This window comes from Hibiscus syriacus, unplaced genomic scaffold, assembly GCF_006381635.1.
Source record: "Hibiscus syriacus cultivar Baekdansim isolate YM2019G1 unplaced genomic scaffold, ASM638163v2 tig00110621_pilon, whole genome shotgun sequence".
NCBI classification, from domain to species: domain Eukaryota; kingdom Viridiplantae; phylum Streptophyta; class Magnoliopsida; order Malvales; family Malvaceae; genus Hibiscus; species Hibiscus syriacus.
The window spans coordinates 912,641-938,189 of record NW_024062802.1 but is presented as its reverse complement, the minus strand read 5'-3'; the positions used below and the strand labels follow the sequence as shown (position 1 = coordinate 938,189).

The following is a 25,549-nucleotide window of genomic DNA, read 5'->3' as shown; positions in this document are numbered from 1 at the left end:
AAAAGAAAACCTCATTTTGGAGCATCTGAACCAAAGGCTGCTGAAACATTTAATGATGGATTGGATGCTCATGTTCTTCCTCATGTATAGGAGCGTTTTTGTAAAGTTATATATTTACTTTATTATAAAAACTTAAAATTATATTTACTTTATTATAATAAATTAAATTTAGATTTGAAAGTTATTTTTTATTAAAGACTCGAATGCACAGTATCTTCAGGTCGGGGAGAGACAACTTACCTATTTCTGCATGGCCTGAAGACGCCATACACTCCTGGAGTCTTTACGTTTGGCCTGAAGATGCCATGCAGTCATTGAATCTTTATGTTGTTACTGTAGATTTCACTCTAGATGAAAAAATAATATCTGATATACCTTATCTCGAGATTTTTTTTCCACAACAATATCTCGACAATTTGACCTTTATTTATTATGATTTAAATGCTTCAAATGAATCTTTTTTGTTTTGACTAGGTTTCCACTTGTCTGGAACTACTTCCCTGACTTCCCAACTGTAAGAATTAACTCCATCTGTTTTTCTGTCGCTCTATTCAGTACATCGTTAGGATTTTTTTTTATTTTGTTGGCCTCTGAATTTTATTACTTCGTCTTTACTAATCTTAACATCCCCCTATAATAATTACAAGGGCATAACGCACAAATCATTCATTGATTTATCAAACAATATGATTTTGTTTTATTGAATCTCTTGGCTATTAAAAGTTACAAAATGATCACCAAACTATTTGTATATTCTAAATTCATCCTTTTTAATAAAAAAATTGATTATTGTCTAAGTTAAATATTAACATGTTGTTTGAGACATGATATCCGTTTGGGATTCTAAAATAAAAAATAAAAGAATTATAAGTAAAATGATAAAAGAAATTATATTTTTTTACATTGAACTTGGGTATAAAATAAAATATTTTACAATAACTATATTTCTAAATATATTTAATAATAATTATAAGTAGAGTGATGGAATTTTTTTTTTAACAACTTCTATTTAGGGGAGGGGAATGTGAATTTTGCTCCTAACGACTATTGAACTCACAACCTACAAGAGATGTTAATGACTGATTGGTAAGATCTAATTGAATTTAGAATCAATTAGAAAAATAATTGGATTGTTAAACCAAATTAATAAAGCAAATAAAGTATTTAGTCATCCAATTTTTATGGTGATTCTGTTTTGATTATCTAATTATTTTTTAAACAATAGCTAACATTATATTTTAGTTTATTTTGATAATTCACTATTAAAAAAATTGATGACGATACTGATGTATTATCATAAGATAATGTTACGTTATTATTGTAAAAATAAAAAATGGAGTCAATAATTTTAATTTTTTAAAACAATAAATGATTAAAATAAAATTAGATTATAATGTTAGATATGATTTAAAAAAATTAATAATAAAAATGAAATTAAGAGAATAATTGGATGAGTAGATAGTTAGTTTGCCGTAATAAAAAATATAGTAGGAGCACAAGTGCGGAGAAGAGTAAAAAATCAGCCTTGAAAAGATGAAAAATCTTTTAGCAGTGACGTAAAGTCAGGAGTGATGGCGGTTGTTAAAGAACAGCGACTAAAGAGACAAACTCACCCGAAACCTACGCTCTCATTCCAAACTACTACAGTTGATTTTTAATATTTAGAGATATGTTATTTGATTTTTTTAACGACTACTACAGTTGAAATGTTCAAAATAATAACATTTATAATGTTAATTATCTAAATTGATCTAAAAGAATTAGACATTAAATAAAAATGATATAATTTAAATATTTTTTTATATTAAGCGTTTAAATAATAAAAAAAACTTTCCCATTTGCCTCCCGACTCTACCTCTCTTTGCTATATTTCAGGGGAGAAACAGATCGACCTGGATAAAAAAGAAGGCTTAAAAAGGAGTTCAAATTTGGAGAGAAAATGGCTAGTGGAGGAGGGTATGGTGACCCAAGCCAGAAGATTGACTATGTTTTCAAGGTAGTTCTGATCGGTGATTCTGCTGTGGGTAAGTCTCAGATTCTTGCTCGGTTCGCCAGGAATGAGTTCAGTTTAGATTCCAAGGCTACCATTGGCGTTGAGTTTCAGACGAAAACACTTGTTATTCAACACAAGAGTGTCAAAGCTCAGATCTGGGACACTGCTGGTCAAGAACGGTACCTTCACTTCTTTTGCTAAAAAAATGTGTTTTCATGTTCTTTTTTGTGAAATATTCCTGGGGTTTTCATTTTACGTGCATCTGTTATGTCTTTTTATTGTTCTTTCTTAGATCTGCGTAGCTTGTAGATGAAAACTATAAAGCTTGCATAAAAAGAAATTTCACTGTGGAATGACAAGACATGGTTTAGTTAGGTAGTATGAGTGAGATTAGCTGTCTAGAGAATTGGATGTTGAAAAGTTTTCGAATTCGATCGGAGGATTAGATTTAGATTGGATGTTTGATGGATGGATTGTATATTTTCTTGATCTTTATTGATTGATTTCAACTTAGTGATGAACTTAAAGAATTTTCATGGTGCTTAGATGGTAATCGTGTTCTTAGTTGGATGTTAGTACTTGATGTTGTCATTTTTTTTCTATGTAAGATGAAGCTGTTTGATTCAAGAGATCGTATTCGATTAGGTTCTTGATATCGCAGCATTATCGATAAATTTCGGCCTAGAGTTGAAATTTTGGATGTCATGTTGATAACAGGGTGTGACCTGTATCATCCATATTGAATTTGAGCCCTTTTAGTTAAGTGTTCAACATCGATCAACTGCCTGAGTTTGTTTTGATTTTAATCATTCAACCCGATGGTTATTGCTAACCCTGTTGGAATACAAACCTTATGAACAGTTTCTGTTTTTGTTTCGGTGGTTCTTTTGCCTTATCATATTCGCATATGGATACATAAATCTATGTCGACCGATACTATTTAGTATCCGAACCTTATGAACAGTTGGTGATTTTGCTGCTTCTCTTGTGTTGTACCGAATTAGATATAGAGCTGTTACAAGTGCATACTATAGGGGTGCTGTTGGGGCAATGCTGGTTTATGATATAACGAAGCACCAGACGTTCGATCACATTCCACGTTGGCTTGAAGAGTTGCGTGGCCATGCCGACAAGAACATTGTTATCATTCTGATCGGGAACAAGAGTGACCTTGAAAACCAACGGGCAGTTCTGACAGATGATGCGAAAGAATTTGCTCAAAAGGAAGGACTATTTTTCTTTGAGACATCTGCTCTCGAATCGACTAACGTGGAGACTGCCTTCTTAACCGTGCTTACCGAGATCTTCAACATCATGAACAAGAAGAGCCTAGCTGCCAACGAGAATCAAGAGAATGTCAACCCTGCATCACTAGCAGGCAAGAAGATCGTCATTCCAGGTCCGGCACAAGAAATTCCGGCAAAGAGCAACATGTGCTGTAGGTCGTGATCTAATCGGATTTGTCTTGTTATATCGGTCGCTTTCACATTCATAGTATATCTGTTTGTATATTTACATTGCATTAGTTTAGTTTGCACGTGTCCTTTTTTTAATAAAAGAAAATATGTTAATTACAATATATAATATAAAATATATTAACAGATCCTCTCTCTTTTTTTTTCCTGTTATAATTAACCATCATGTAAAAATTATCTTTTTAGTGATTAATCTATGAGATCCACTTTATCATGATAATTGAAAAAATTATTAATTACTTTATCAATTATACGTTTGTTTTTATTATATTTTGATCACAATATAATAGAATAATTTTGATCATTTAACCGATTATGGTATAATAACAATTTTAGTCTTAAAAAATTATGTATTTTATCAATTTAGTCCTTAAACACATCAATCATCACCATCGAAGAGTTCTTGGTCTCCCCTCCATGGTGGTCGGGATTATGAAGATTGATGTGTTTAAGGACTGAATTGATAAAATTTCTAACCGTGATTTTGATCACCGATCGGAAAAACAGTTTTTACCATTTAATAGAAATGATGACGCAACTTGATATACTAAAAAGGAAGTTTACCCAAATATTATCCATCCACCAAAGAACAAATTTCCATCACCCATGAAATAGTATACCATAAATATTCAAACAGTTTTTTTCTTTCTTTTTTTATTTGAATTTTCAGAAAAAATTAGTTCTCAAAGTTTACATACATAATATTTCATTGTTTTTTGAACTCACACTCGTAATGCACATACAAAATCACCACTAGTTTCTAAATCATCAATGTTTGTATCAGCATCAAGTTCATCATCATCATCAAGATCCATGCTACCCCTAGTAATCGACTGCCGACTTTCGGACCTCCGCCACCCTTCCTTGCTTCGTCGATTATACACAATATTTCTTCAATACTCTGCGAAACATCATGACTTTCGCCTCCGTTTTCCATGTCCCTGCCTTCCATAACTCCATTGGCAAGTTCTTTAGAGACCAGGGATGCTGCTTAATTTCTGGTATAGTTATTCTCTGCAAACAATGGTGATCGAAAAAGTTAATACATATGTATCTTGAAGATACTAATTTTGTTATCCATATTATTATTATTATTATTATTATTAGTATTATTATTATTATTATTATTATTATTATTATTATCATTATTATTATTATTAAATATATATTAAATAAATAATAAATTACAGACCAATTACAACTGGACCGGCCCAGTTACAAACCAACCAGAACCGGTCCAAATCCAACCAGAAACCCTAAATACTTGGGTTTCCAGTTAGGGTTTCCTAACCCTAATTTACCCAGCCGCCTCAGCTCACAGCCGTTGGATCTGGCAAGATCCAACGGTCCAGATGGTGCCAGAGGGAAACCCTAGGGTCTGATACCCTAGGGACACGCGGCCGCCGTTGCTATCTCGCCGCCTCCGCCGCTGCCACGTCCCAACCGAAGACTCCAGAAGATAATATACCAGCCGTCCACGCCATGACTACTCGGTGAGTCACCACTGGTAGTCCGGTGACTCACCGAGAGCCCTTCTTCGGACCGGTCCGACAGCTACAACGGTGGTGGCTATAAAAGCCACCACCCATCTGCGAAAAAAAAAGGGACAGAGATATAGAACGAGACAGAGAGACAAAAAAAAAAGAATAGAGAGAGACAAAAAAAAAACAGAGAAAATACAAACTAATACCAACGATCTCAGCAGCAAGAAAACCAAGAAAAAAAAAAGAAAAAGGAAGAAGAGACTTACCGAGGAAGCCTCGACCACGGATCTCGCCGGATACAACAAAAACCGAAGGTATATTTGTAGATCTGCTCCGATTGGGAGTCGTTTAACGGGAAAAAGTATCGGGACCGTCATTAGGACGGTCCGATCTACATTTAGATGTAAAAAAAAAATTTCTGGCCACCGTAGACGGTGGCCGGCGGCGGTGGTTGACGGCGGATGAACGCCGGCTAACGGCTGCCGGCCGGCTGAGCTTCTCTCAGTTTAGAGAGAAGACAGAGAATTCTTCTCTCTGTTTGAGAGAAAGAAAAAAAAAAAGAAAGAAGAAATGAAATGGCTGGCCCTTCGGGCCAGCCGATTTGGACTCTTATAGTCCTTCCCGAACGACGTCGTTTCGGGAAGGACTATGCGCGTAATTATGAAATAGTTAAACCCCGTCCGCAATCCTTCGTATTTGTAAATTTTACATTTTAGTCACTAAATTGAATTTATAATATTTTTAATTTAGTCTTCGAATTTTAATTTTATTTATTTTAGTCCATATTAAAATAATAATATATTTAGGATAAATTACATATTTAATCCATTAATTTTAATGAATAATATTTTAATCCTTAGTTTATATTTTTAATTTATTTGATTCTAATATCCAAATTTTAGATAATTTTATTTTAGTCACCAAATAAAGAAATAACATATTTAATCCCTGTAATTTAGATTAATTATGAATTAGATTTTTAATTTTATTTTTTCGTTTATTTTATATGTTTTCATTTATTTTATTGTTTTTAAATATATTGTTTTAGTAGTATTTGTATTTTTATTATATTATTAAATATTTTATTAAATATTTTTATAAATATAATAAATAGTATTTTTTTTAAATATTTATTTTTAATATTGAAGAAAAAGGACAGTCTTAATACAACTGGATGTCCTATTCTGATATTTTAAAATTAAAAAGTAAACCATATTATTTAAATTAATATTTATCAATATCAAAGAAAAGAGCTGTCTTAAGGCACCTAGAAGTTCTTTTCGGATATTTTTAAATAAATAAATATTTTTTATATAATTTTGAAATAATAGGATTATAAATTAAATATATTTTTGAATTTTTAAATTTTAATAATAGAGACAATTTATAATTAAAAAGTACCAATTTTGGGCGTTGTATGGGTGCTAATCCTTCCCTAAACGTAACCGACCACGAATCCCTTTTTATTATTAAAAAGAACGAATTTTTGGTTATAAAACGCAGATCAGTTCATCTTTTAAATATGGTTTTCTTAAAAACTCTTTTAAAAGATAATTTTTAGGTATTCGACCTACCTGATCCAAAAGGCCGATGGCGACTCACAAATTATTTTCAAAATTATTCATTCACATCAATTTCCCCGCCAAATTTAATATTTCGTGCCCGGATAAAAACCGGTTACGACAGCTTGGCGACTCTGCTGGGGACTGGTCAAACTTTTAAAAAATCAATTATAAATTGTCTCTATTAATTAAAAATTTATATATTTAATTTTTAATTCTTTCTTTTCAAATTTTTTATTTATTTATTATTTTTATAATATTTATATGTTTTATTTTATTTGCAAGTATTTTATTTCAGTATTTATTTTTATGTCAAAGGTTTGAACATTTCTCCTCACACACAACACTTGCATTGCATTACATAAAGCTCTATAATTGAGTTGTCCCTTTTAAGTGGAAGTGAAAGCGACGTCTTCGTGAGAATTTATTCTCCGTGTCAGACCTAGCAAGTAACTTTCGGGGTTCATATGCTCTATGTCTTCGTGAGAATTTATTCTCCGTGTCAGGCATAGAGAAATGTATCCCCTCGAATTGAACTCGATCCAATTTAGTCTGTAATGGACTAGGATTGAGGGTTAGCAACCCAAGGGGGCACTAACAAGGACAATTCGGGTACCTTTTACTCCTAGATCTGAAACCTTGCATATAAAAAACCTTAGAAACTCTTCCAATCCGAAGTCATGCTGAAATTTTGTCCAAAATAGGTGTACACACAGGAGAAATGAATTTTGTCTTTTCTGTTAATTTATTTATTGTTTAAATTACATGTTTATTTAAATTATTTAAATTCAGAAAAGCATGTTTAAATAAAGAATATTTATGTAAATGTTATTATTAAATTTCTTTATTATGTAAACTAATTTATTTTCTTTTTGTGTGTTCTTTATTTTTCTGTTTGCATTGCATCATACAGGATAAAAGACATTGATCCTTGTGTTAATTGTCTCATTGGAAAGCCTTCATCTATGGATAAAAAGTGTTCAAGTCAAGTAATTCTAAACTCAGAAGTAAGACAGTGGGCTGAAGATTTACAAAGACAAGAAGGAGACAGTCTGCAGGATGATTATGTATCTGACTTGGCCAGTTATGCTCCAGTTTCATTAAAAAGAAATGATATGCAAGATTTGCGAAGCATTTGGGAAAGTTGGGATTCAAACAAAAAATTACAGTTTTATCAGACTTACGGAGACATTCCATATCTGCTCTATGTAGAAGTTGATGATGAATTACTCAGAGCCCTAATTCAATTCTGGAATCCAGGGTACAATTGCTTCACTTTCAATAAGGAGGACTTGGTCCCTACTATTGAAGAATATACAACTTTGTTACATCTTGAAGGTGCTTTGGAGAATCGAATATATTCAAAGTCAATTAAAACTCAACCCTTTCGAGTTAAATTAGCAAAGATTGCTGGGGTACGAGAAGAATGGGTAGCATCCCGTACCAAACAAAAAGGCGAAAGCGAAGGCATTGCTTGGACCAACATCAGAGAGCTTATTCAGAGTCATCCAGACGCTAAAGTACGATTCGATCTATTTGCTCTGGGTATATATGGTATGGTCATCTTCCCAAAAGTATTGGGATATGTTGAAGCTGCAGTGGTAGACTTGTTTGAACAGCTACCGAAGAAGATTAATCCTGTTTCTGCCATCCTAGCAGAGACCTTCAGATCGTTAAATGCTTGCAGAAGGCTAGGAGGTGGACGATTCTCAGGGTGTACCCAGTTGTTATATGTTTGGATCCATAGTCATTTCTGGAGAACAGAAAAGGTTTCATACCGACGCTTTAATACGGATTATTCACCATTAAAAGAATTTCTAGAGAAGGAATGGCCGAAAGAAATTAAGAAAGATATGTGGATTAATGCCTTTCGAAATCTGCAAAGCAATGATGTTGTTTGGCGCGCCCCGTGGCAAATCCAAAGGGAATTCTTTTACAGGTGTGGTGATTACAACTGGATAATGCTGCTCGGATTATGGGGAGGAATTGGATATGCACCACTGCTGGTTATAAGACAGTATGAAGGTCGTCAATTTGTACCTGTCACTGCTGGACTACAGTCATCTGAGTTCGCATTCCACAGCAAAAATTATAAAAGAAATATCATGGAAGCCGTTACAGCTTGGAAAACAACTTTTTGTATTCGAGCTAAAGCAGCAAAAGAAATGCTAACTCCTGATTATGAAGATTGGAGATCTGTCAGAAAAAACGAAAATATTCCTCTACCAGATCAAAATGAGGATATCTCTATGGAAGATCGCATTAAGGTGGTTCCATCAGAGATTGAAATCTTGAGAGCTGAGTTTGAAGCAGAAAGAGATGGCTGGTCGAAAGAGTTAGAGCAAATGAGACAAGATAAAGCTATGTTAGGGGTTGACATTGACTTTCATTCATCACAATGTACAATGTTGAGAAAAGATAAAGAAAAAGATGAAGATGAGTACAGAGCCTTACAGAAAAATTACCAGGAGTTATATAAATCCCGAAAAGCATCAGGACCCAGCCAATCGACGGTACAGATGACCAGAGAATTGAACATTGAGAAAAGACGAGTTGAAGATCTGAAAGGAAAGAATAGCCGCCTACTCAAAAGCCTGGAAAAAAGAAAGCAAAAAATGGAAGATTTCGAGGTCGACAGAAGAGAGCGAATTATAAAACACAAGGCTGAACACCGTGAGATCATGAATGAAATGCAAAGAGAAAGAGATCGAGCCAAAGATTTAGAAGAGATGAATAATGACATCTTTGTTAAATTTGAAAGCGAGAAAAGTATCATGTTCAAGGGATTTGAATCTGAAATGAACCAGTTGATTGCTGAGCTTGAAGTCAGAGGCCAAAAGATGGAAGAATCCAATGTGGAAAAAGAAAAATGGGAGTTAGAAAGAAAAAATTTCAATACCAGACTTGAGGTAGAGCAGGAGATGGCTAGCAATTGGATGCAAAGATGCAGAAACAAAGATGTTCAAATCCAGAAGCTTAATCAAAGAACGCAAGAAGCACGAACAAAACTTGAAGAGGATCTGGATCAGTCTAGAAACAAAAACTCAGAGTTTAATTCTTACATTTTGCAACTTGAAGAATCATTGTTTCAAGAAAAGGTTCGTCTAGGACCTAATGATCTCAAAGAAAGTAATGAGGAAAATGCTTCACTGCGAAGACGCATTAGAGATCTTGAAAAAATTCTGCACAATTGTCAAGTCAGAATCACTGAGTTAGAGCAAACTCTTGAAGGAACAACTGAACAATGGCAAAAGTCAACTGAGTTCTATGTCGAAAGAAGTGAAGAAAGAAGCAATATGGTGTTCGAGGCCATGGTACAAATGAGCGAGGTTACCAGATATGTTGGGGAACTAGCTGTTGAAGCCGAAATAATTGAGCATCAAGTTGATCCAGTTTCTAAGTGTGGAAAGAAGGTTTCATGGTTAATGAAAGAAGTTATAGAGCTTAATAGGAAAGCTATGCCTTATCTGTAGTTCTGAAATATTATAAAGAAACTTTTGTATGCCGATGGAAGTTGTTCTATGACAGTTAACTTTTTGGGATCAATGTTTTTACATACATGCATTTTGCATACATTCATCATTCATTTCATAATTTTCACTATGAATTATTTTATTTATTAAGTTAAAATTCATCAATTAAAATTTGAAATAATATTAAAAGATTTTTCAATCGCAGTTACCCTGGCCAAAAGAGAAATACTACATCACTACAGTACTAGACAAGCTACTAAGAGAATTATGGAGGATAAAATACAGCGTATTGAGGAACAACATCATAAAGAACAAGAAGAAATGAGAATGAAGTTGGAAAAAATTGAAGCCAATATTGCAAATTCACAAGACAGTATGATGAAGAAGATAGAGGACATGTTTAAAAGGCAGGCTATCAGTGGAAAAATGCATGAAAATCCTGTATCTTTCGACCAAGAACCCATATATCCTCTAGGTTTTTCACCAGAACCAATTTATCACTCTGGTACTACCCCTATACAAATCAATGCTCGTACATCTGCATTACAAGAAGTTAAACCACATGAAGATCAACAAGTGGATCCCGTATCTTCAAGCAAAAATCCGCTTATATCAGATGTGAAAGTAGTGGATCTTAATACTGATCAGTTGATCCCAGATTTGAATGAGCTAAATGAGAAACAAAAAGTAAATGAAGAACTGACCAGACAGATCAAGAGCTTAGAAGAGCGAATGAAATCCGTGGAAATAACTGAATCATTCTATGGATTTGATGCTAGTGAGTTGAGTTTGGTTCCAGACCTAATCCTCCCTATCAAGTTCAAAGCTCCCGAATTTGATAAATATAACGGTACTACATGCCCTTCATCCCACATTACTATGTTTTGTCGAAGAATGGCAGGATATGTGAAGGACGAAAAATTGTTAATTCACTGCTTCCAGGATAGTTTGACAGGACCGGCTTTAAAATGGTATACTCAATTGACCAAAGCCAACATTAGATCTTGGAAAGATTTGGCTAAAGCATTTTTAGAGCAGTACCGCCATGTGACAGACATGGTCCCTGACAGATGGACTCTTCAAAACTTGGAGAAAAAGAATAATGAAACATTCAGACAGTATGCCCAGAGATGGCGTGACACTGCGGCCCAAGTTCAACCACCCTTGTCAGAAAAAGAGGCCACAGTGATGTTTGTCCATACATTGAAGGCTCCTTATTTAAACCATCTAATGGGGAATGCAACCAGAAATTTTGCAGATTTGGTCATTTCTGGAGAATTAATTGAAAATGTCTTGAAAAGTGGCAAGATTGAATCAAATGATGGGTCTAGTTCCAAAAGACCTACGTACCGGAAAAAGGAGAATGAAGTCAACAATGCAAATTCTTACAGCAAGGATTCATCGAAAAGTGTTACAATAACCCAGCCAAGGGTTAAGAAAGAGGAAACAAACACTAATCGAGCAGATTCCAGAGGATCTCGAAAGGAAAATGAAAGGTTATCTTTTACACCTTTACCAGTACCATATGCAGAGATCTATGATTCGCTGTTAAAAGCAGATGTTATAAGGCCCTATCCTTTGGTTCCCATGCAACCACCATTCCCTCCTTGGTATGATACAAAGGCACACTGTGTTTACCATGAAGGAATTACAGGACATTCTATTGAAAACTGTCTAGCATTCAGAAGGGTGGTTCAAAATTTGATCAACACTGGGAAGTTGGAATTCAATACACCATCTGCATCAAGTCATCCATTGCCAAATCATGGAGATAAAAACGTGAATACAATTAAGGAAGAGAACAGAAAGAAAGCAAAGACTGACATTTCTGAAATTAAATCTCCATTTGTTTGGATATTCCAACAGCTTTCTTTAGCCGGTATAATTCCACAACAATTCAGGCCAAAGCAGAATGAAGGCAAGAATTATTGTGAATATCATCAGGAGAAAGGGCATAAAATTCAACTATGTCCTGAGTTTAGAAACTTGGTGCAAAAATTGATGAACAACAGAGAAATAGAATTCTTTGAAGAAGAACCCGGGAAAAAAGAAGATGATGTTTGCTCATCAGAGGATTCTAAACCAAATCAAAGAATAAATGATCCTGTGATCATTAATGTGAAATCATCCACGGTGATTCCGGCACCAATAAGGCCAAAAGTAGTTATTACCACTCCTCTACCATTTCCATACAAAGATACCCGCAGGGTACCTTGGAATTATACTACCAATGTTTCAATGGTAGGAGGATCTGATTCTCTAGATAAAACAGAAGAGAAAATGCAGAGTTTGAGTACTACATTGACGTCTGAAGCAGTGAGCGAGGTCGGTTTCTTTACAAGAAGTGGGAGATGTTACTCTCCCGAAACATCCAATGCTTCAGAACAAGTGAAAGCAAAAGGAAAAGCCATGGCAATACCTCAGAAGGTATTTGAGGATGAATCCCTTCCAGCATTCAATGAACCTGTGACAGAAAAGCAAGCTCAAGAATTTTTGAAATTCTTGAAACATAGTGAGTATAGTGTGGTTGAACAACTACACAAACAACATGCGAGAATTTCTATTCTTGATCTTTTGATGAATTCAGAAGCGCATAGGAATGCTTTGATGAAAATCCTCAATCAAACATTTATCCCCGAAGATATATCCCTCAATAAACTTGACAGAATTGTGGGACATATAGCCGCTGACAATTACATAACGTTCACAGATGATGAAATACCAGAGGGCGGAATGGGGACAGTAAAAGCTTTGAACATCACGACACATTGTCATGGTCATGTGTTGCCAGGAGTATTGATTGACAATGGATCCGCTCTCAACTTGATGCCCCTAGTTACACTTCAAAGAATGCCTCTGGATCAATCACACATGAAGAGTTATCAGAATGTGGTACGAGCATTTGATGGTACTCAAAAAGAAGTGCTTGGGAAAATGGAAATACCGTTGTTAATTGGCCCAGTCGTGTACAATATTGACTTTGTGGTTATGGACATCCACCCCACATATAATTGTCTATTAGGGAGGCCATGGATTCATTCAGCAGGAGCCGTTCCTTCTTCATTACATCAGAAATTGAAATTTGTTGTTGATGGACAACTAATATGCGTCAGTGCTGAAGAAGAAATCATTGCGTCTATAACAAGCGATGTTCCATATATCGACACCAATGATGAGGCTCTTGAATGCTCTTTTCGAGCTCTTGAATTTGTAAATGCAACCTTTATTGCGGAAGGAAGCAAAATTCCATATCCCAAATTGTCTGATTGCACCAAGATGACGGTACAACAAACTTTAGGCATCGGAGCTAAAGCTGGGAGAGGTCTAGGAAAGAATCTTCAAGGGATTTCAGTTCCTATCAGTATAAAGATGAAAAAAGACCGTTTTGGGCTGGGATTTAAGCCCAATCTTCAGCAAAAGAACAAAGAGATGAAAAGAAGATGTGAAGACAGAAAGGCAAAATTGAAAGGGGGAGAAATCCTTTGGAAACACATGTCTTTCCCACAGTTGAAGACCATATTCAGATCAGGGGGAACAATTAATGTGGAACAGCAGCTTGTTGAAGCCTTTAAAGAAGAAAAGTTGACAAAAGATCAAGACATAGTTGAAGAAGCTATGAATGGATTATTTATCAACATGATCATGAATGACAACAAGACTGGCAAGTACTTGGATAGGATTCGACCATGTCTTCCTGGAGAAACACTCACCAATTGGACCACTGAAGATCTTCCTATAGTTTTTAATATTAATGCAGAGTAATATTCAGAACTAATCTTTATGTTTAGCTCAAAAATATGAAAACTTTTTGTTATCTTGTAAAATAAATTATGTTAAATATAAGAAATTTTCTTTAAAATTTTCAGATGGCAATCATTCTTTACATTTTCTTACATTTTTACATTTATTTATTTTCATAAATTTACTATATTCTTTCGGAAATGTTCCGACTTAAATTTGCAGGTGTCACCGTGTTAATAGCATGTTTATTCCTAGATTTAATCCAGTGATAAATTTAGAGCAGCCTATATGTCTTGAAGAAATCAATGGTTGTGAAGATGAACTGGAATGTGATGTTCCTACTGAACTATTAAGATTGGTAGAAAAAGAGGACAAACAAATTCTACCACACAAGGAAGAGGTGGAGACTGTGAATTTGGGAACAGATGAAAAAATAAAAGAGGTGAAAATTGGTACCACTCTGACAGTCCAGATAAAACAAGAATTGATAAATCTCCTTCAAGAGTTCAAAGATATCTTTGCATGGTCTTATCAAGATATGCCTGGTTTGAGCACAGATATAGTGATACATAAGCTTCCAATCAATCCAGAATATAAACCAATCCAACAAAAGCTCAGAAGAATGAGGCCAGAAATGTTGTTGCAAATCAAAGAAGAAGTGATGAAGCAAATCAATGCAGGTTTCCTACAGGCATCTAAATACCCAGAATGGGTAGCCAACATTGTTCCCGTACCTAAGAAAAATGGAAAAGTTCGAATGTGCATGGATTACAGAGATCTCAACAAAGCTAGTCCGAAAGATAGTTTTCCATTACCCCACATAGACACATTGGTGGACAATACTGCAGGGCATGCATGGTTTTCATTTATGGATGGCTTTTCAGGATATAATCAGATAAAAATGAATCCTGAAGACATGGAGAAAACAACATTTATAACCATGTGGGGCACATTCTGTTATAAAGTGATGCCATTTGGATTGAAAAATGCAGGGGCAACATATCAAAGAGCCATGGTAACTTTGTTTCATGACATGATGCACAAAGAGATTGAAGTATATGTAGATGACATGATTGCCAAATCCAGAACGCAAGAAGAACATATTCAAAATCTGAGGAAGCTTTTCCAGAGATTGAGGAAGTATCAATTAAAGCTTAACCCTGCTAAATGCACTTTTGGGGTAACTTCTGGGAAACTTTTGGGATTTGTAGTCAGCAAAAAGGAATTGAGATTGATCCAGATAAAGTAAAAGCAATTCAAGATCTTCCACCACCCAACACAAAAAAAGAAGTTCGAGGCTTTTTGGGGAGATTAAATTATATATCTCGGTTCATTTCTCAATTGACTGACAAATGTGATCCAGTGTTCAAATTACTTCGAAAGAACAATCCTGAAGTCTGGAATGAAGAATGTCAAGAAACTTTGGATATTATTAAGAAATATTTATCCAATGCCCCCATTTTAGTATCACCAATGCCTGATAGACCATTAATTCTCTACTTAACGGTCTTCGAAAATTCGATGGGATGTGTACTAGGACAGCATGATGAATCTGGAAGAAAAGAAAAAGCTATTTATTATCTGAGCAAGAAATTTACTGATTGTGAAGTTCGATATCCACCAATACAAAAATTATGTTGTGCTTTGGTGTGGACTACTCGAAGACTCAGACAATATATGTTATACCATACTACTTGGTTAATATCAAAACTTGATCCTTTGAAATTCTTAATGGAATCACCAGCTTTGACAGGCAGAATGGCTAGATGGCAGATGTTATTATCTGAGTTTGATATTGTATATGTCAACCAAAAAGCGATAAAAGGAAGTGTCATAGCTGATTTCCTGGCCAGTCGTGTATCAAATGATTATCAGCCTTTGAACTTCAATTTTCCTGATGAAGATTTGTTATGCATATCCATGAATGAAGAAGTCAAAACAAATGATGAATTTGCATGTTGGAAGCTTTACTTTGACGGAGCATCTAATGCTTTGGGACGAGGAATTGGGGCAGTGTTAATTTCTCCAGAAAATATTTATTATCCCTTTACAAGCAGACTAGAGTTCTTTTGCACCAATAACATGGCAGAATATGAAGCTTGTGTCATGGGGTTGAAAGCAGCTATAGAAAGAAAAATCAAATTTCTCAAGATATATGGAGATTCATCGTTAGTGGTGTATCAATTGCGAGGAGAGTGGGAAACAAAAGATCCCAAATTGTTAGAATATCAAAATTTTATACTCGAATTAGTGAAAGAATTTGAGAGAGTTACATTCAATTATCTCCATCGAGAAGAAAATCAAATAGCAGATGCTTTGGCTACATTAGCTGCTATGTTTCAGGCAAATAAGAAAGTTGATATGATGCCAATCAAAATGCAAGTGTATGAAATTCCTGCACATTGTTATAGTGTGGAAGAAGAGGTAGATGGTAAACCATGGTATCATGATATCCTGCAATATATCAAAAATCAAAGTTATCCACCAAATGCATCAGAAATTGATAAAAGAACCTTGAGAAGAATGGTTGCTGGATATTTTCTTGATGGAGAGATTATGTATAGAAGAAGCAGTGATCAAATGCTGTTGAGATGTTTAAATACCAGTGAAGCTCGAAATGTCATTGAAGAAGTACACAGTGGAATATGTGGAACACATGCAAATGGTCTTTCCATGGCCAGAAAAATAATGAGATATGGATACTATTGGGCTACTATGTACACAGATTGCATTGATTATGCAAGGAAATGTCATAAATGCCAGATATATGCAGACAAGATTCATGTACCCCCATCTCCTTTACATGTAATGACAGCACCCTGGCCATTTTCTATGTGGGGAATAGATGTCATTGGAGCAATCACACCAAAGGCATCGAATGGACATTGTTTCATCCTTGTGGCAATTGATTATTTTACCAAATGGGTTGAAGCTGCTTCATACACTAATATTAAGAGGTCCACAGTCTGCAAATTCATAAAGAAAGAGATAGTTTGTCGGTATGGCCTACCGGAAAGGATCATTACAGATAATGCTCTGAACCTGAACAACAAAATGATGACCGAACTTTGTGCACAGTTTAAGATCAAACATGCAAATTCAGTGGCATATCGTCCAAAGATGAATGGGGCAGTTGAAGCAGCAAATAAGAACATCAAGAGAATCATTACAAAGACTACTGAAACTTACAAAGATTGGCACGAGAAGTTACCTTTTGCTCTATATGCATACCGAACTACTGTTCGAACATCTACTGGGGCAACGCCTTTTTCTTTAGTCTACGGGATGGAAGCAGTCTTACCAATTGAAGTTGAGATTCCATCGCTCCGAATATTAAGAGAAATAAAATTGGATGAATCTGAATGGATCCAAGCTAGATTTGATCAATTGAACCTTATTGAAGAGAAAAGATTGAAAGCTATTTGCCATGGACAGATGTATCAAAAACGGATGATGAAGTCTCATGATAAGAAAGTACATCCAAGAGAATTCCAAGAAGGTGATCTAGTACTAAAAAAGATCTTGCCTATACATAAAGATTTCCGTGGGAAATGGATGCCTAATTGGGAAGGGCCATACGTTGTGAAAAAGGCCTTTTCCGGAGGAGCGTTGATCTTGGCAGAAATGGATGGAAAAATTCTGAAAAATCCAATAAACTCGGATTCTGTCAAGAAATATTATGCTTGAAGAAAAAAAAATAGAAAATAAAAAAAAGAGAAGAAAAAAGAAAGGGGGTCAAGGTGAAAACCCGCAAAGGGCATCTTGTAACCAAAGGAAGGATTTGAGTTGAAAACCTGAAAAGGCGGCTCAAATGCAGGTTGATATTAGGCATCTGGCAATTGAACCCTCTTAAGATTTTGACAGTTTGGGAGAAACTTCACATCTACAAGCATTTTGACAACGTTTGAGATCTTCCAGACAAAAGCTTACATCATTACTCTAAATTGTGTCAACTTGATTAATTTAGAAATACTTATGCTTATAATTTGTTGAGACATTTGAATTTTTATTCTTATGCTTGTCATAACTTTGAATACAATTATATCTATTTCAAGTTCAATTTATTTGAGATTCAATTTATTTTTGGAAATTCAATTTATTCTTTTCTATTGAATTAACATAATTTTGAAATAATTTAAAGATTTCTGAATATCACTTTATGTTAATACTTTTAAATACATGGAATACAAAGTAGGCAAATCATCACTAGCTTAAAGCCATGAACATCAAGATTGTTACAAGTGGTGCTACCGACAACAAGGTCGAATCCGCCAAATCTACTCATCAATTGCTCCAACCGATCACCATTCAGTTCTTGCACATCTGTTTTCAAAGATATACTAAAACAGTAGAAGATGATCTTTGCAGTACTGATTCCAGCAAAAAGAAACAAGACATTGATATCACTAGGAAACATGTTTCTATACAGATCCTTGTATATGGTTTTTAAGGAAACCTAGAAGCATTTCCACCTCATCAGGTTCAAGTGGAGTAACTTTATTCCTTCCAACCCATACTAGATTCCATTTTCAGCACTCATCAAGAACATACTTCTGGACACTCGAAGGTGGCTCATTGTCATAAGCTTCAAAAGCCTTACAGATCCTTTCTGTCAATTTGGCACTTCCTGTACATGTTTATAAACAGTTCAACTTTGTTCTTGGATCCCATGAAAGCCATCATTTCTTTGTCAATGGAAAAGCATCAACACATGGAGGAAGCAGAATAAGAGAAAATCTATTCTTAATTGGCAGAATTATGAATATAGCCCTTTTCAGTGTAATAGCATGGAAATACTTCGAATCTACAAATTCTGGCTCTACATCAAATAAATGTTGTGATATCTTAGTCCAATCATTGAATTTAGAAGATGAATTTGCTCAATAGCATCTTCTGGAAGTGTTCTTTGAGTTATCTGATCTGGTTGGACATAGACAATCATTGAATTTGGAAGATGAATTTGCTCAATAGCATCTTCTGGAAGTGTTCTTTGAGTTATCTGATCTGATTTGGCAGAACCAATCATTGAATTTGGAAGATGAATTTGCTCAATAGCATCTTCTGGAAGTGTTCTTTGAGTTATCTGATCTGATTTGGCAGAACCAATCATTGAATTTGGAAGATGAATTTGCTCAATAGCATCTTCTGTAAGTGTTCTTTGAGTTATCTGATCTGATTTGGCAGAACCAATCATTGAATTTGGAAGATGAATTTGCTCAATAGCATCTTCTGGAAGTGTTCTTTGAGTTATCTGATCTGATTTGGCAGAACCAATCATTGAATTTGGAAGATGAATTTGCTCAATAGCATCTTCTGGAAGTGTTCTTTGAGTTATCTAATCTGGTTGGACAGAACCAATCGTTGGAATTAAAAGATGAACTGCATGATCGTCTTTATTATGAAGTTTCTTTTCAAGCTTCTTTTGCTTATTCCTTTCCCAAAAATCATAGCCCAAGTTTTTGCCTTTGCTTATAATTGGGATCATTGCATAATGACTTCCTATCTTTTACTAGAAGAAGTACATCATCAGCCTTAGTCATTTAAGCAACACATATAAAATTTGCCAATTCTGCAATTGATGAATTTGGACCCCACATCTCTACATGGTTATTGAAGTTTCAGCCTTTGAGAATCCCATTTTTGTCAAGTATAACAGTTTATTCTCCTCATCAGAATCAGAATTCAAGATTTCTCGGTATTAAAAGAACTATCGATATCTGTGAAATCATCTTGAAAGGTCACTTCATAATCAGATGAGTTGTTATCAGAATCGACATGTTGCCTGAATGCAAGCTTTTCAAAAGTTTATACTATTGAGTTTTATTCTCAAGAGGTTTTGTGACATTATATCTACATCTACATTTGTCAAAAATGATAGATTCTTTGATTTGAAGAAGACATATATATTGGGTTTTTATAATTGAAGAAATACTCAATTCACCAGTCTGAAATCAAACAACTTAATATTCATGCATCATATTTAGGCATTTGCAAAAATAGATGCATTTTCATTCATTTTTATTCTTGTTGAATTGTTAACAGAAATTTCAAAGATTTTAGCAAAGATTTCAAATCCACTTGATGGATCATTCATTGCCAGAGAAGTTCATAATGAGAAGAACTCATCTGAAGAAGGAAGAAGAAGTTCATAATGAGAAGAACTTGTTCAACTTTTTGTTTAAATTCATCATTTGATGGATCAACATTGCCAGAGAAAGTTCATAATGAGAAGAACTCATCTGAAGAAGGAAGAAGAAGTTCATAATGAGAAGAACTTGTTCAACTTTTTGTTTAAATTCATCATTTGATGGATCAACATTGCCAGAGAAAGTTCATAATGAGAAGAACTCATCTGAAGAAGGAAGAAGAAGTTCATAATGAGAAGAACTTGTTCAACTTTTTGTTTAAATTCATCATTTGATGGATCAACATTGCCAGAGAAGGTTCATAATGAGAAGAACTCATCTGAAAAAGGAAGAAGAAGTTCATAATGAGAAGAACTTGTTCAACTTTTTGTTTAAATTCATCATTTGATGGATCAACATTTCCAGAGAAAGTTTATGAATGAGAATAACTCATCTGAAGAAGGAAGAAGAAGTTCATAATGAGAAGAATTTGTTCAACCTTTTGTTTGAATTCATCACTTGATGGATTATTTTTGCCAGAGAAGGTTCATAATGAGAAGAACTCATCTGAAGAAGGAAGAAGAAGTTCATAATGAGAAGAGCTTGTTCAACCTTTGTTTGATACTATCACAGAAGGAGATAGATTAGCATTAGCCTTTCTAGAGAAAGTTCATAATGAGAAGAACTCATCAAGAGCTTATTCAACCTTTTGAATGACTCTATCACAGAAAGGAGGTCATCATCATCCCCAGCAGAAAGTTCATAATAAGAAGAACTCATCTAGAGAAAGAGAATAATTTATTCAATATATCCATTATGATCAAAGTAAAGCCAAATGGATAAAAAAAATTTATTATCTTTTCATCTTTGCTCTATTCTTGTTAACACAAGAATGAGCAAAGAGGGGCAGCTGAAGATACTAATTTTTTTATCCATATTATTATTATTATTATTATTAGTATTATTATTATTATTATTATTATTATTATTATTATTATTATTAAATATATATTAAATAAATAATAAATTACAGACCAATTACAACTGGACCGGCCCAGTTACAAACCAACCAGAACCGGTCCAAATCCAACCAGAAACCCTAAATACTTAGGTTTCCAGTTAGGGTTTCCTAACCCTAATTTACCCAGCCGCCTCAGCTCACAGCCGTTGGATCTGGCAAGATCCAACGGTCCAGATGGTGCCAGAGGGAAACCCTAGGGTCTGATACCCTAGGGACACGCGGCCGCCGTTGCTATCTCGCCGCCTCCGCCGCTGCCACGTCCCAACCGAAGACTCCAGAAGATAATATACCAGCCGTCCACGCCATGACTACTCGGTGAGTCACCACTGGTAGTCCGGTGACTCACCGAGAGCCCTTCTTCGGACCGGTCCGACAGCTACAACGGTGGTGGCTATAAAAGCCACCACCCATCTGCGAAAAAAAAAGGGACAGAGATATAGAACGAGACAGAGAGACAAAAAAAAAAGAATAGAGAGAGACAAAAAAAAACAGAGAAAATACAAACTAATACCAACGATCTCAGCAGCAAGAAAACCAAGAAAAAAAAAGAAAAAGGAAGAAGAGACTTACCGAGGAAGCCTCGACCACGGATCTCGCCGGATACAACAAAAACCGAAGGTATATTTGTAGATCTGCTCCGATTGGGAGTCGTTTAACGGGAAAAAGTATCGGGACCGTCATTAGGACGGTCCGATCTACATTTAGATGTAAAAAAAAATTTTCCGGCCACCGAAGACGGTGGCCGGCGGCGGTGGTTGACGGCGGATGAACGCCGGCTAACGGCTGCCGGCCGGCTGAGCTTCTCTCAGTTTAGAGAGAAGACAGAGAATTCTTCTCTCTGTTTGAGAGAAAGAAAAAAAAAAGAAAGAAGAAATGAAATGGCTGGCCCTTCGGGCCAGCCGATTTGGACTCTTATAGTCCTTCCCGAACGACGTCGTTTCAGGAAGGACTATGCGCGTAATTATGAAATAGTTAAACCCCGTCCGCAATCCTTCGTATTTGTAAATTTTACATTTTAGTCACTAAATTGAATTTATAATATTTTTAATTTAGTCTTCGAATTTTAATTTTATTTATTTTAGTCCTTCATATTAAAATAATATATTTAGGATAAATTACAGATTTAATCCATTAATTTTAATGAATAATATTTTAATCCTTAGTTTATATTTTTAATTTATTTGATTCTAATATCCAAATTTTAGATAATTTTATTTTAGTCACCAAATAAAGAAATAACATATTTAATCCCTGTAATTTAGATTAATTATGAATTAGATTTTTAATTTTATTTTTTCGTTTATTTTATATGTTTTCATTTATTTTATTGTTTTTAAATATATTGTTTTAGTAGTATTTGTATTTTTATTATATTATTAAATATTTTATTAAATATTTTTATAAATATATAATAAATAGTATTTTTTTAAAATATTTATTTTTAATATTGAAGAAAAAGGACAGTCTTAATACAACTGGATGTCCTATTCTGATATTTTAAAATTAAAAAGTAAACCATATTATTTAAATTAATATTTATCAATATCAAAGAAAAGAGCTGTCTTAAGGCACCTAGAAGTTCTTTTCGGATATTTTTAAATAAATAAATATTTTTTATATAATTTTGAAATAATAGGATTATAAATTAAATATATTTTTGAATTTTTAAATTTTAATAATAGAGACAATTTATAATTAAAAAGTATCAATTTTGGGCGTTGTATGGGTGCTAATCCTTCCCTAAACGTAACCGACCACGAATCCCTTTTTATTATTAAAAAGAACGAATTTTTGGTTATAAAACGCAGATCAGTTCATCTTTTAAATATGGTTTTCTTAAAAACTCTTTTAAAAGATAATTTTTAGGTATTCGACCTACCTGATCCAAAAGGCCGATGGCGACTCACAAATTATTTTCAAAATTATTCATTCACATCAATTTCCCCGCCAAATTTAATATTTCGTGCCCGGATAAAAACCGGTTACGACATATCTAAAACTGCATGTTTGGATCTATATCGAATACCTTTTCGGGATCTGCTACAAAGATCCTTGAAAGTAGATGTTTACACTCCTTGGAAACTCGGCGTAATCAGGGATGGAATAATGGACACTTACAATCCGCTGCCAAATCCAATTATCATTTAATTATTATTTTACTGTTTTTTTTAATTTAGACATAATAAGCTATCATATCTACATTCTGTAGGGATCTTACTGATATCAACAAACCTGAATTGTTTTTCTGAAATTTTTTGGATCTTCAAAAGATTAAGCTCCAACCAACATGACATACAAAGTAACCCCACAAGACCAAACATCTGCAATCTAAAGTTTTCCAACAGGTTTCTAGGCTTTCTTTCCATGTTTCGTAGTCCGACCCGACTCAACTCGAGAACAGAACAATCCAGTCGAATGTGAAAACTTAATAAGAACAAGAATTTACCTTCCTATCATATTCTTTCCTAGATAAGACCTCTGGTGCAATGTAGGCTGGGGTTCCTACTATTGATTTGGGTTGGGAATGAAACACACTTGACTGAAACATGAAATAAAAAGTTAATAATTTGGCTTTATAGCTATGTTTGCTCGGGTTCTTCGTGTGTCGAACACCTTTACAGGCATATGTATATGATTCTTAAAGAACATATATTCATATCTGACGTACTTACGAGTCCCAGTCGCAAGTAAAACAGATCGATGCTGACCTTGGAGTAGCCAAAGTCGCATATTTTGAGCCTTGGTGCGGAGGTGCCATCTAACGGTGTGTTCTCCAGCTTAAGATCTCTTTGACAAATTTGCAGCATGAACAGGGCAAATAAATCTCGATTTTGCTTAAGATTTTAGGCAGAAATGGAAAACTATTTTCAGAAGTAGAGGGATACATTAGTATATATACCATTGCATGGCAATTACTCACTCCTGATATCAGTTGTTGAAAGAAAAACCTTGCCTGAAGCAGTAAAGTAATCGCAGTTCTTAAATGAAAATGAAATGATCAATGAAATTCAATATATATATATATATACGCACCTCATCCTCACTAAGTCTACCAGCATTGCAAATCCTTTGGAAAAGTTCTCCACCAGCAGCATACTCCATGACTATAGCAAGATGAGTGGGTGTTAACAGCACCTGCAAGGCAAAAATAAGCATGAAACTGACCAAAACAGAACAAAAGATGAACCATTTTAAAGCCTGTTAAGTTCAATGAAACTCTGGGTTTCTCTGGAAAATCATTCTTTCTGTACTTGAAGAACTCTAAAAATATAAACATTTACCTCTTTGAATCTAATTATATTTGGATGCTTCAAAGACCTATGGTTCATAATCTCCCTTTGAACATGTTCATCAATCTGCATTACCAAGCAAACCCCCAAAAAATCAATCCAAAAGAAAAACCCAGATTAGTCTGTGAATGATAAAAGCAAACAGATAGAAGATGAAGAACAAAAACGCCTAGTAGTACCTCGGGTCCTCTTCCAATACACTTGACAGCATAAAGCTCGCCACTCCATTTATCCCTAACCAGCTTTGCAACACCAAAGTTCCCTGAACCGATATCTTTCAGTACCTCGTAACGATCCATTTTCCCAAGCCAACTCCCAGAAAGAGAACAAAAATCTATATATATAACATATGTTTGGGATTCCGTTTATGCTATAGTATCTGGTTTTAGAGGTTGAGGAATGTCGATCCCAAAAAATTTATGTGCGGGCGTTTAGAATCGGACAATCTCAAGGATTTTCCATTTCTTTTTCTTTTTTCAATGGTTTTCACAACCGGACCGGTCAGCGAACCAACCGTTCTATCAGTTCACTGATTTAACCGGTTAAATCGATCAGATCGGTCAGAAGAATCAGACGACGTCATAATTAATTAATTATTTTAAAAATTAAATAAAAATATAAAAAAATATTTAATAAAAAATAGTTTTTTATATCACAAGTCATATTCAAAGTAAAATATAACATATATAAGTTAAAAACCATAAAATCAAGTGAAACAAAATAATTCAAATCAACTACAATATAATATTTAAGGTAAAACATATTAAATAATAAATATAATTATATAACTATAATCAAAAAATAAATTTGGGGTTAAAAAAATCATAACAAACGATGTCGTTTGTTAATTTTTTTAAAAAAAAATCTCACGTGGCTAAGAAACATAGAAGAACATCACAAAAGTCTAAAGAGTAAAAATATGAAAACAAAACAATCCCACATGGCTAAGAAACATAGAAGAACATCTCAACTAACTTCTATAAATAATAGATGTAACTTGTCATTCAAAATCATTGAGCCTTTTGGTGAGTGAGTGAATTATTCTTTCGCTTCAATCGAACTCGAATTTCAGGCTTTAATTGAGATTCTAATTTTTTTTTAGTTGAGTTCAAGTTTCAATATTATATTTCAAGTTCGAGTTGAACTTAATAATTTTTAGCTCGTGAGTTTTTGAGTCGAGTTGAGTTTACTTTTAAAGTTTTTGAGTTCGACTCGGCTCATTTAATAAACGGCGTCGTTTGATTTAATTTTTTTTTAGAAAAAAAAGAACCAGTTTTTAACTGGTTCACGGCCCGATCCGGTCCGAACGGTTCACATCCGGTTCAACGATTCGTTCTAATTCACTAGTAACGGTTTAACCGGTGTAGAATAAACCGGATCAGACA

General features: G+C 34.4%; 1 protein-coding gene and 1 pseudogene across 1 annotated transcript; one reads left to right on the top strand and one right to left on the bottom strand.

Moving 5' to 3' along the window:
- The first annotated feature begins 1,841 nt into the window (after window positions 1–1,841).
- On the top strand, window positions 1,842–18,642 carry LOC120136154 (ras-related protein RABA4a-like). The gene is made up of 3 exons (XM_039152267.1): window positions 1,842–2,172; window positions 2,998–3,486; window positions 18,611–18,642. The coding sequence occupies exons 1-2, from the start codon at window positions 1,940–1,942 to the stop codon at window positions 3,440–3,442; spliced, it is 678 nt and encodes a 225-aa protein (XP_039008198.1). The 5' UTR covers window positions 1,842–1,939; the 3' UTR covers window positions 3,443–3,486; window positions 18,611–18,642.
- LOC120136155 lies at window positions 4,150–24,552 on the bottom strand (annotated as a pseudogene).
- Window positions 24,553–25,549: the final 997 nt, after the last annotated feature.

Excerpts from the sequence above, each read along its gene's own strand:
- LOC120136154 (XM_039152267.1), top strand. The coding sequence starts at position 1,940 with ATGGCTAGTGGAGGAGGGTATGGTGACCCAAGCCAGAAGATTGACTAT. Across the intron at positions 2,173-2,997 it reads GACACTGCTGGTCAAGAACG|ATATAGAGCTGTTACAAGTG; the intron begins GTACCTTCACTT and ends GTACCGAATTAG.